We start from the raw sequence: 13,274 nt of genomic DNA on the forward strand, positions 1-13,274 counted from the left end.
AGAAATTAAAGGGTGCAATGTATCTTGGGTAAAATGAACAAATTTCATTCAAGCAAAGCCAAGATCTTTTCTCACACTTGGTATAGAAATGTTTTACTCATCTGAAGCGTTTTTCAGAGTGTCTCTGTAGTACCATTGAGAGACTCTGAACTACGAAACTGAGTTACAATCGGTTGGGAGGACTCTGTTTTGCCAACTGGAGCAAGGGAGGTTTGCAATTCTTTTGATTTTTTTCTACCTCCATATAGAGCTCACTGGTAGCTCTAGACAATTGCAAGCATGAATCTTGAACGTAACCGAGAATCTGAGAAAATTAATGTTGTTTTGACCCTTATTTTAGTTGCATCTTCTCTCAGTCCTCTTAATCCAATAGTTAGGAAAGAGTGTGGTTAGGACCCAGCCTAACTTCAAACTAGAGACGTTATGTTGGGCATGCGGAGATTTCTGGGGAAAGGAGAAGTCATAATGACACCGTAGCCTTGTGTTGGCACTGCTCAGAGCAGAGTACGTGATCATGGTACGGCCAAGGTATGTGGCGCACAGCACAGCTGGATCTGGCTTGCATGTCATTTCATAACTTCCTCAAAATACCTCCCAACGCCAAGTCTCAAAAGCAGCTCTTACCTTACAGGCGTCGTAGTCTTTGCGAACGTACAGCAGATAGATCAACCAGTTTTTTCTCTCTAGGAGTGGTAACTCCGGCGCTACATGTAAAATATTAGCAGAACACACTAAAATCAGAATGATCAGCAGAGAACTGGTGCACAGCACACACAGATTTTCTAAACTACCAAGCCCAACGCAACTAATTCAAGAACTGCAAGTGCACTCATCAGTAATTAGCCTTTTGACTTGGAGCCTGGAGTCTGCCTCTACCATCAGTGCCCGCTTCATTTTACAAGGGGACATTTCAAATTGGTAGATAAAAATGCATTCTTCAAGACGAAGACACTAAACAAGACCTCTTAGCAGAAAACTACTACTTTGAACAACTTGAGGCATCTGTTCCTGCCGGTGCAGTTACTGGGGCAAGCAGCACCAACGCATCGACTATGCGTACGTTTCAACTTAACACTAATGCTGGTTTGACAGGATTAGATCTTCCAGATACGCAAGCAGCAGCTTGGGGGAAGTGAGTTGGATTTGCATTTTGTAACCAGGACAGAAGAATCAAACCTATTCAAAATAAGTGCCTGGGAATGAGAGAGAAGGAAATAGGCATTACACACAAGAGGAGATTTTGGAGATGTTGCCATTCTGAAACCACAAGGGAAGGGGTGAATAGTTTAAAGAGGTCAAACGTAGTTCTTTGAAAGCGTGCAGGGGCTATGAAACATCACAGGTCTGAGTGTTGTGAAGCTACCGGCAGAAAAACGTATTTGATGTAGTGGAGGAGAAAGACTTGTGCCGCAATATTTCAATTGCGAGGAGCTTGCAGCAGTAATTTTGGCAAATCACGAATGGATGTTGCTTGGTGATATTCATGTTGGGTTTAAAAGTTTAGCCCACTGCTGTGCATTTCATTAAAGCCTGAAACGTATTGCTTGTTACTCGTTTCTACAGTTCAGATGCTGGTAGCTGCGAGGTAACCATAGCAACCGGCAAAAAAGCTGCAAGTTTGCAAGTCAATATTATGACAGAAGCGCAGAAGCGGAGCAAGGCAAAGCTTGTTGCGGGAGCAGCGATTACGAGCCAGCGCCCGGCCACCTTCTCCCAGCGCCCGCCACCCGCTCCATCGCGGTGAAACGGAGCTGCGTGCTTGGCTTCCACTAACCCGTAACACAAGATATTATTTTAAACGGTCCCTAGTCACCACCATCGGCCTGCCGCAGAGGTCGAGATCAGATCTCAGGAAGAAGAAACTCTGCAGCAGTAAGGGCTGAATCACGTCACGAGACTTTACCCGTGCAAAACGTTATTATCTTTTAGCAATGCTGAACTTTAACCACGTGAGGACTGCACCTGCAGCTAGTAGCAAACGCGCATCGCTCACACACACCTGGTTTTGCTCCACAATTATCCCACCAAAACATCAAAGAGAGCACTCAAAAATAGCTAACATTTCTTTGGCTGGCACTAAAACTACTTTAAGAAACCGAAGTTGAAAAAAAATATTTAAAAGCCATTTTGTCTTTGTGTTCTATAATATCCATTCAGATTTATACTGGGATGGAGTTGAGATTTAAGTGTACACATCAGCAGTGTACGTCCAAATACCTCATAAAGATGGTTTAATTACCCCCAAAAAACAGCAGAAAAATCAGAATCCAATCAAAGTAGTAATTCAAATATGCTAAACTCATGGAAACGCAAAGATCAGAGACCCAAATGTTTTCCAGTTCTGCTCTACTGTGCAGTAACTGGATCCTTCCAATTAAAGCGTTTTAATATCTGCGTCCCCAGATCGGACTAACTTGCTTTCTGATGACATTATGTTTTCCATTTCTCCTTCCCCACGGTTTCACTGCAAGGGAAGAGTTAAAAGTGTTACCTAAATAGCTATGAATTGATTGGAAAACACTATTTCATCACGAGTCTGGAGGGCTGCTGTTCTGAAGTCCATCGGGGTTACATAATTCATTTACACGTTTATAATGACTTTGCTGCGTAAGTTATCAGAGGTGCCAGGATTTGATAGAACTTCCTTTTCCTAGAACAAATACAGCAATTACAGATCCCAGAAATGACCTACAGCATGAGCTTGTTTGTGTGGCCCTCTGCGGAGTATCTCCTGTAGCCACCACCTGCTACAAAATACCGAACCAGATGGATCCCTGGCCTGATCCGCTAGAGCACGTCTTATGTTCTTACCTAAGCAGGGATTTAAGCGTAGACATTGCAAACCCTATGTAATCATCAAGATTTCAATTACAGCCAAAACTATAGCATTCTTTGTCAGCTCGGTGCCATTCAAACAACGATACCCGGTAATGCTGCTTCAAATAACAAAACCCTACATCGTTACAAGCAATGAAAGTTGTTTTGAATTGGGAATAATCAGAAGACCTTCCAAATGTATCCGATGGACCTAGTCTCAAACTTGATACCAATTTTAGTGCAAGCCTTACCGAGAGGTTAAAAAATAGCAAAAAGAGTATCATTAAATCCTAAAATATATATACAGAAAAGCTAGCTGGCTGGTGTATGTTCTCGGCTGAGATGGGAAAGGCTAAAACGCAGTAAAGCGCATACAAACCTTTTGGGATAAGCTAAGAGGAGAGTACCTCAGCAAGCGGCTGGAAGACCTCTTGGTTAATTCCTGAAGGAAAGAGGTCTTTCACAGCGTTACGACCGAAGGGGCGCTACGTTCCCCTCCTACGCTACGGACGCTCCTGCCGAGAGCACCGTAGGGAAGGAAGAAACAAGCAACGTTCCCCCAATCCGGGGCCAAAACCGCTAAACGTCAGGACGAACACTGAACAGAGCATCGAGCTGTAATGGATCCTACATATGGACTCCGTGGCTTCGAAAAAACCCAGGAGAGGAGAATAATGCCAGCTGGAAACAAACACAGATTTTTTTATAGTGGATTTGAGGGTAAGCGCAATCAATTTACCATCTCAAACATCTGTGGCAGAGCCAGGCACGAGAGACAGGAGTGCTTTCCGCCATTGTCATCTCTTCTCATCAGTGACCCGCTGCTGAGAAACAAGCGCAAACGGAAAGAAAAGGAGACGACGGACACTCACTCAACACCTACGTTTCACTGCCTTGCGCTCTAGAGACTGCAAAAAGCTGGAAGAGTTATCTAAGAGAGCTGGTCTGGAGATAAAATAGAAATAAAATCAAAAGCACCACCCGAACCCCAAAGCGAACGGCATTCACATCTGCCGAGATAAGCGAGCTTTGCCTCCCCTGGCAATTCGCTGAGCTAATCCTAACTAGGATTGGGAAAACACTGGAGCTTTCACTCCCCTAAAACTGGTTGGAAAATAGCAAAAAGAACCTGACTGAGAAGACCTCAGCCTCCTTTTTTTAACCCCCTCAATTTTTTTTTTTTTTTAATAAGATAAATGTCAGACTGGTTTTAGCAGCACGGCTGGGAAGGGTAAAAAGGGCAGATTAAAATACTCCATGCCTTTATAAAAAAAAGATATCGCGACCAATTTTTAGATATCAAGTGATCCGAAGACAAAACAAGCACAAAAATCCGCAGAAGAAAGGAGAAGAGGCCCAGGCAGGCCACCAAGAGCAGAAAATATAGATGGTTTGACCCCCACTCTGAAGAAACCCAGCATAAACATCACGAAGCGAGGCTGGTGTGAGCCTTCAGAGGACGCAGAAGAGAGGGAGGACAAAGAAACTGTGAAGAAACTACTACTTCAGTAGACACCGGAAGTGGTCTGACCACCCAATGGCTCTCCACAGCCATTTTAATTTGCGTTTCTGGTTTTCCGTGAAAGCACTGTGATCCTTACTTTCCTTGCACCCATCTTCGTTGCGTTTGCTCCCCCAGGCCGCCGAGAAGGCTTGTCCCCGCGCAAAGGGAAACGCAGACCCCCGGCCACTTCAGCCTCTAACTGCAGGGGAAGGGCACGAAACGTTTTGTCCCTTTCTTAAAGGGCCCGATTCAATCGCTACTGGCCCTAAGAGCTACACGCTGTTTTCGAGTTTAACAATTACCCACAGAACGTCAGGGCAGAGCGGGCTGAGCCGGAGAGGAGAAGCAGGAAGATATTTGCCCACCAAGGCGCGCACAGATGTTCTGGGCTCCAGAGCTCTCACTGCAGCGTAGCACGTGAAAACCTGCTTTTCTTTGTCACCTCTCGCAGACCCCTCCCAAAGGGTCCAGCAGCTGCAGGACGCAGGCGCTACAGCTGGAAAAGCTAGCGGTTTACGCCTTTGTAACGGGGGCAGCAAAAACAAATTATTTTCTGTGAATCAATCTGCTCAAGGCCCAGTCCGAGAAAACGCAATTATCCAAAATATCTACAGTAAGAAGGGGCTGTAGCTTGCGTAATTATCTTTTGGCCTCTCTTTTCTGGCATTACAAAAGCCTAGCCTCATTAAGCAAGTGTGACAGGGAGCTAGGCACCAAGTGTATGATTAAATACCTCAGTCGAGAGACACGCCGGTTTCTTTGAAGTGTTTTGATTGAATTCAGAAGGGAATCCATCTGATGCACCGCTTTCTCGCTGGCCGGTGATTGATTGCACAACCCACTTCCAGCAGTGTGATTTTTCTTTCTGACAATGCCCCTTCAAGGAAGTCACTGGAGTGGAAACCCCGCCAGAATCAGAGCAAGATCATCAGGTTTGTATCTCTGCCGCCCTATCATCACTCTCCGCTGCATTCATCCTATCAGAGATTTTCTCAAAGGACTGAAAAAAAAGACCAAAGTTATTCCCTTTTGAGAAAACCTCCCAAGGAAATTATTTCGTGCTTGCATCTTCACATTGGGTAATTATAGCTTCGATACAATCTATTAAACAGTGCTTTTTAGATTTAATAAAAGGGTTTTGAAGGGCTTGAAGTGTAAGGGGGGGGGGGGGAAGCCTGGAAGGATCCTATCAAATTTCAGAGGGAATAAAGCTTGCTTGAGCAAAAGCCATCCTCTTCAAGGAACTGCCAGGTGCAAGGAGACCGCTTGCATTGTTGGTATAGCCAGAGCAAACGGGACTTCAGTGTAACAGCACAACCGGAGCGATCAGATAGCCTTTCACCCGTCACCTTATGTCCTCCATCGTGCGTGCTGCCAGCTGCCCGAAGCACCCCAGCACTCCTCCTGCAGAAAGCACAGATCAGCTAATGGCTCTCTTGATGGGGGTCTCAAAAAAGGATCTCAAATTCCCAGCTGTCAGCCTTATCAGAGTAAAAGCAGGCCAGAGCCCCATCTGCTACGGCCAGCTCTTCCACCACCTCCACGTCTTTGACAGCCTTAGCCCTAGTTTGCTCCCCGTCCCTCCAGGTCAGCTTTGAAATCCAACCTTCAGGGAACTGAGCGTGAGCAGCGAGAGGACTCCTCGAGGAGAGGCAGAGAAGCAAAAGACTCGAGAAGACAGAATGAAGAACCTGCTGCGCCAGCAAAATCCATAAAAACCAAAACCATACAAAACATACAGCACAAAGAGAGGGAAGAGAAGAAAAACTGCAGGCAAGTAATTCAACGAAAGTATTTTTTTATTCCGCAGTAGCATCCAGGAGCCATGCTCTGGATCCGCTGTAGTAGGCACCATATATATGGGTAAGATTATCTGACAGCCCTAGTTTGGATCCTGGCTCAACTCTCCCTTGCCAAACCCTAATTTAAAATTATATGGCGTAAAATAAGTCAATCTTGAGAAAGCATTCAAGCACACAGGTATGTGCAAAACTAACAAAAAAAACAATACCCAGACGCTATGACTCCAATCTCTCACTGTTATAACATTTTGATACTAATAGAGCTGCACCAAAGAAGAATTTGCCCAAGTGCATCTTGGCCCAAAAAACACCTACCAGAGAGGGAGTGCAGCGAAGCCAAGAGGGCTTTGCTGCCGTGAAGCCAAGAGGGAGCCCGGTTATCAGCATCAGAGAGGGCACGGCTCGCTCTACTGCACAGGAACAGCTCTTTGGTTTGAGATTCAGGTCCTCTTTCAAATTAAACCTGGCCATCGGCTTTACAGAAAACAACGGCCTCATGACAAGTCCCCTGCTGCTGGAGAAGGCCACCCAAGCCATCTTGGCCCCCAAGGCCCCACTTAACCACACAGGAATAACGTTAGAGAGGCAATACACGAGCGCCTCTCAGCACCAGCGTCCACAACACGCCTCTCGATTCTGAATTCGCTCTCCTTGAGATGTTTGGGGCTGACGTTATTGCCAGGGTTACAGCTATTCCCACTTGTGGAGAGGTGAACAAGAACAAGATCTGACCTTGGCCCGAGCATTATTTTCACCTCTCCTGCAGCACTTGTCACCATGGTACCCAAGCGCTGCACAAAATTAACGGGAAAAACCGAGCGAAGCAGAGGCTCTCGCTTATTCTGATCTTAGGCTTTCTTAAGCGCTGTGCCATGGTTTGGGGAAGGTTTGCTAGCAGTGGGGACAGTCCAAAACGAAGCTGGCTGCTTTCACAGCCATATTTACTGAAATATTGATACGAAGGGAAAGGCGAGGATGAAACCAGCTGTGCACGTTGCCTTTTGGCCTCGAGCTTCAGAAGCTGTCAATGCGAGGAATTCAGCTACCGCTTGTAAAAAACAGTGAAACAGAGGTAACGAGCATCTTCTAAATAAAAATAGTATTAAACTAATAAGGCACAAGCCCAAATAGCTACTCTAATGCAACGTACCACTGCCAGGGAATGGTGTTTTCCAAAATAAAGTATGAATAATGGATGGAAAGCATTTTTAAGCTCTAATATCAAGATTGTTAGATTTAAAATCAACTGACTGCTTTGATAGCAGGGAAGCATTCTACAAATCCCTAGCTAGGCAGGCGCACAGGCAAATTTAACAAAAAAAGGCTTTGAGTGTCTGAATAAGGATGAGGATTTCAGCGAGTGTGCAACAGTATAAATACATTACAGCTTTGAAAGAAAACTGCTATAGGAACATTGTCCTTCACGCACCCAGACCCATCTCTGGGGTCTGAAGACGCCGTAAATGGAGACATAACGTATTCAGAACTCAATAATGACTGAAAATAACTCAAAAAACAGCCACCCAGAGGAGACTGTTTATGCTATACGCCACTCATGGTGTGTATCTATATATATGCACACATGCGTGAGAATACAGGTGTTTGTGTACACAAACACACTGCAAAATGCATACAAACAGGAGGGAAAAAAGGAGAGCTTTTTCCAGCAGCTGTAGCCCTTCGCTCTGTTTAATCCCCTTCCCCTCGTTTTTGCTTTTGCAAATTGCTGCTGGAACGCCTGTAAATCAAACAATAAACCTGTACGGTTGCTAGTTATTTACAGTCAGCTGGGGTTAATAAAGCTCATCATATACAATTCTGATGCGGGCAAGAAAGCCATAATTCACGGCTGTGATCTTACCACCATGCGTTAATAGCTTCACTGTACACAGAGAAAACTGGAAGGAGGCTGAAAACCGGGAGCCGGCTTAAACAAAAAGCCAGCGTTCCTGACTCCGCACCCCCCCCTACAGGAAAATACGCCAAAATGACAAGGAAGAGCTCTCCGTGCTGAAAATCGCATCTGAAACCTGCTTCACACACCAGGAAAAAAACCAACAGCAACGGGCATTTTGTGTTGTTAGTACACGCTGCGTGAATCTCAAGGAGTTATTAGCCCCGACTTCGCTAGCTTGTCTGATTTAAGACTTTCCAAGTCCTGAGTTACTCCAAATAGAAATGGTTTTATTATCACGTTACAAATACCTCCAGCGACTATCCCACATAAACGCTTCATAGCGCACCTCCTCCACTGTAACCCTTTAAAGTGGGAAGATCTACAAGTCAACACGCACTCGTGACCACCTGGGACTTCCTAACGCCGTAGCCCGGGCGAGTTTCCCGGCGGCAGGACCAGCCGGCTCCCAGGCCGACCTCCGTCAGCGGTTCGAGGCCCGCGGGCTACGGCGCTGCCATCCTGCCTCCGCTCGGCGAGGGAGGAGACGATTCTGCACAGAATGCCGTTCCTAAACCGCAGGGAGGTAGAAGAGGCCATTGCAGAAGACTTCTCCATAAACTGGCATCTAAACAGCACAGTAGCTCTGAGATGTCAACTGATGGCTACCCGCTGTCTCCTACAGTAAAATAGGGAGGGAAGATACTTCCCGCACAAAAGCGGCAGCACTGCCTGCAGACATTCCCAAAATAACCTCCGTAACCAGCTTCTCATTAGCTCCATGCGATCAGTGGTTTCAAGATTTCCAGTCTAATCCTTGCTTTGGTCTAAATTCTGCTTAGGCTTAGTCTTTTCCTGCCTATGGTGTGAGATATTTGCAATGAAAATTAAAACTAAAACCATTATAAGACTTTCATGAGAAAAACTGTCCTATTTAAATCCAAACAAAATTATGACAGGGACAGCTCGGAAACTTCCCACTCAATAGGAAATAATACCTAAAAGGGGTCCTCATTTCATCCACCGTAAAATAAAGATATTTTGTAGTTGGTCTTGCAAATGGTCCAACACTTTCTACTATGAGACCCTGTTTTTGAATGCGCAGAGTTTTTCCACACTTATGGCCTCAGGATGAAGCTTTCCACGTCAGATGCCTGCCCCAGAAGGAGCGTCCACCTGTGCAGCCTTCTCGCTTCCCTCTGGCACGTATGCCTTCGGCTACAGACTTTAATTACATGAGCACATCCTCAGTTACAGGAAGATACACTAGCACTTTCACCAGGTCCCCTGCCTCATCCTACAAATGATGAATACAAACACGAATCAAGGTTGGGCAGTGACTAAAACTGTTCTGAATTATGAATGTAAAGCGACTAAACCGCAGGACTCTTGTGGCATCTGCTACACAGCTTAAAACATCTGCAGCAAAGAGAGCAGAACCTGGAAGAAATTAATGAACGACCTCTTTGGGAAGAGGGTGTAATGCTGCTCAGGAGAAAAGAAATCTCACTCCAGTTCCTGTCACAAAGCTCCTACCCAATGCTGGAAAATCACCTAACCAAGCTTTGCAAAGGTGCCCACTACACGCCTATCCCTCGTTTTCTGCCTGCACAGCTTGAAAGAGGTGGGACCTGGTATCTCACCACACTCGCTCGAGCAAGCGAGGTTAACTGAAGCTACGCTCTGGACGTGGAAGTGTGAGAATATACACTGTTAACTACTCTGAAAAAAATCGAGCCCTCAGGAATCGCAAGTCAGCACCCAAAATTCTTCACTTTCACTTCTCACAACTCTTCTAGCTAAACAAGCGTACTAGCCGTTATTCTCTTAGGAGCCTTTAATACATAGAAACACACAGTGTTTAAGTACTACACAGAAGAATGCTGCAGCATCAGAGAGCTTATCTATGGGATCTGATAGCGGACGATAACATGACAGGTGGCGATATACTGAATTATGGCGATATACTGAATTATGGCGATATCACCTTATTATAAAAGCCCTCCCTGAGCCATGAGCCTTCTTTCAGCAAGTTCCTTCATTCCTGTGCCACGCACGATATTAGAGAGCTGGGCTAAAGCCAATATGCAATTACGTCTCTGAAGACTCACGGGCTTGCGTTAAAGTCACACTGACAACGTTAATTCTGACGTTCTTGAGTGGGATGCATCTGCCCTAACTTGGGCATTCAAAAATTAAGACATCTGCTTTACTTGCCTTGGACTCTTTTTATAGTAAAGGGGAGGAATACGCATCCGCAGGGAATCATACATCTCGTCCAAAGGCAGAGGAGAGGTCAGAGGAATGGCACCCAGGTAGCGCTTTCTGTTTGTCAAAGGAGGAGCACCGGTGATCTGCTCAGACTTTGAGTTCTAAGTCAGAGATATCTAAATTTAGGAAAATGAATCCCACCTTTCCCAAATTTGTTACTTGCTACTTTTATATAATTAAAAACAACAACACCACCACCACACCCACCCAATAGGAGATGCCATCCTATCGGTGAGCAGTACACCAACAGACAGGCATGAAAAAGTTGAGTGCTTTAAAACACCAAAGAAACTAGCCTAGCATCAAGGGTCTGTAAGGAACTGCAAAAATAAATTCACCAACTGAAATGCGGTGTTAAACCAATGTGCTACAACTGTACAGTTGGCCCTTCTAAAGCTGCGTTGCAGTACTTCACCCTCCTCCTCATCCTAATCCAGTGCCATATATTCCTTGACAGCAAACGATCAAAAAATACTCTGGTTATACATACTTGCTACAAGAGGTGGCATTTGTATAGCACTTTTCAGTCACTGTCTCATTAAGTTTGCAACAGGCTTAAAAAGCAGATCCGGAACCTCATCTTCACAGAGAAGAAACTGAGATAGGCTGACAACTGCCAAAAATGTTAAAGTCAGATCTAAAACAATGAACCCTCTTAGGCAAAAGTCAGTGCTAAAGTCTTACAGGGATGCCATTCGTGACAAATACACCTACTGTGCTGTATCGGAAAAACAGTCCGTGATCACGTAACCACAGATATTAATGTGCACACACAAGAGGGCAGAGCTGTACCAGCACATTCACGCTCCAGCGTTCCCAGACTTGCAGGTTCTGTCTGGCGCAGAGATTACTGGGTTGCTGTTCTGGGGAGGAGAGGAGGAAGTGAACGAGGACATACAAATCTAACAGAAAAACTACTTTAGACAGAAACAGGTGGCAAGTACGTTATAACTATAATATCATTACCCAAAAATGGTAATTTCATTTTTTTAAATCTAACTTTTCAAAACTAAACTCTCTATCACATTCTGATCAAATTACACGCAACCGTACTACCCACTTTCCGCACAGAGATGAAAACATGAAATTCTCATATGAAACAATGAGGTACTTACCAACTAATCTACATTATTTAGAAATCATTTTCTTCTAATAAGACTGTAGGTTCAAACCAGCTAAAAAATCTGGCTGGAACACGACCACATGGAAACAGAGTGGCACGTACAGATACGGGGAACCGGCTTTGCTCCCCGCAACCAACATTTCCACAAAGACCTTTTCTATTTAACATACTTAAAAAGTATTGATTAATTTAATTCAAGGGGGTTGGCTTTTATCTGGATTTCTCAGCCAGTTTCCCCTTTTACAAGTTCAAAGGCAGCTTTGAAGCTGGCTCAAAGAATGGATTTATACTGCTGAAAAAAAAAAAAAAACCCAGCAGGAATTCAGAAAGGACCAGCTCCGCGCTGCACAGAATCCACTCATCGGGGTACCAAAAAGTTCACGTTCTCCGGAGCGCTCGAGTCATTAGGACGCTTCAAGGAGCAGGAGGGATTCCCATCGGTTCCTCTGCCAGAGCGGGAGCCACCCGGCGAGGAAGTGAGATGCGTTTGCAGAGCAGATCCTAAGACGCAGGCGCTTGTTTATCTCTGCACGATCTGAAAGTTGTTCGTCAGCTCACGGTCATATTTTAAGATTACCACGGTCACATTTTAAGATTACTTCTCTTCATGAGCGCTCCCTAATTAGAGTCAGTGCCAGATAAAGGGAGCTTTGCCACCCATCGGATTTGCAAGCGTAATTATTTTTTATTTGAACTCATTGACTATATCCTTGTCTTCAAAGACGAGTACCTACGTAAAAAAGGTGGCACTATCAGTATCCGCGCTAAATATTGACATGGGATTTAGCTGAAGAAGAAGAATACACGCCATTTGTGAACGTTCCAGAATGCAATTAAACAAATTACACCACCCTGATGAGATGTAGTTGTCATCGATCCAAAACTTAAGTTTCCGTGCGGTGAAAGAGTGGCAGCTCCGAGCCACACGGAGGAACATCCTAATTACCAAAGAGCTGAAACGGCAGCTTTAAAACACATTCTTACACGACACGCTTCCCTATTTCTATTATCTAACGTATCTGCAATAACCAAATCTAATTGAACTTTGCTATTATTTGCGGCGGGACACCGCGTACTTGCACGTTGATCACTGATCAACCAATCTCATCAGTCGTTTTAATCGCAGGTCAGTAACTTACTTGGTCTCAGTAATGGAGAATGTAATAAAAACAGAGCAAAACTTCGTTTCCCCATTTCAAATAACCCACTCCGGCCTCACAAGACATTTGGGCTAGTTATGCTGGTAATCACACGAGACAGACGTGATCTTAGCCAAAACCACCCTCAAAAACAGATCTGACCGGAGATAGACCGAAATCTCTCCTTACGTGCTCACACATCCTGTCTGCATCTTTCCATACCACTGCAGCAGCACTGGAACAGGCCGAGTAGTGCTCTGAAATATATACGTTCATATAAGACTGTTCTTTTAATGTCTCCAAACGTTTTCTTAACGTTAATGCAAGTCAGCAGCATCCAAATACTGTCACTGAATATTAGACTAATCTTGTGGTTGATAAGCTGAAAAAAACCAAAGCTGAAGCAGTTTGCCAAAGGTCACGCTTAATCCAAGGCAGAATTCCTTGCTTTAAACACTAGACAAACATGCCTACAATGTATCCAAAAAATATCCCAATGCCCAGAACTGGGGAGAACACTTAATCCCGGCTAATCCTTTCACAATTCACCAGGGAAGATTTTTGCTTGGAAAATTATCTACCTGATCCTTCTTTGGGCAAACATAGAAGATAGCTGGTACCTATTCAGAATTCTGCTTCTTCACAGTCTAACGGATTTCTAGCCTAAATTTCCCCAATAACTCAATCTTACTCGACTGTAATCTACTCTCTAGTATTTATTGTG

At 44.7% G+C, this 13,274-nt stretch overlaps 1 protein-coding gene across 4 annotated transcripts in view; it reads right to left on the reverse strand.

Moving 5' to 3' along the window:
- BBS4 (Bardet-Biedl syndrome 4) overlaps nucleotides 1–13,274 on the reverse strand; it is a 49,076-nt gene that overhangs the window by 26,976 nt on the left and 8,826 nt on the right. For 2 of the 4 annotated variants that reach the window (XM_068958982.1, XM_068958984.1), the window contains exon 3: nucleotides 625–704. In XM_068958982.1, the coding sequence (XP_068815083.1) occupies nucleotides 625–704 (80 nt within the window). Of the gene's footprint in view, nucleotides 1–624; nucleotides 705–5,054; nucleotides 5,322–11,403; nucleotides 11,818–13,274 lie in introns of those variants that run through there. The other 2 variants (XM_068958985.1, XM_068958986.1) reach the window with 2 other exon arrangements.

Source organism: Struthio camelus, chromosome 12, assembly GCF_040807025.1.
Source record: "Struthio camelus isolate bStrCam1 chromosome 12, bStrCam1.hap1, whole genome shotgun sequence".
NCBI lineage: Eukaryota > Metazoa > Chordata > Aves > Struthioniformes > Struthionidae > Struthio > Struthio camelus.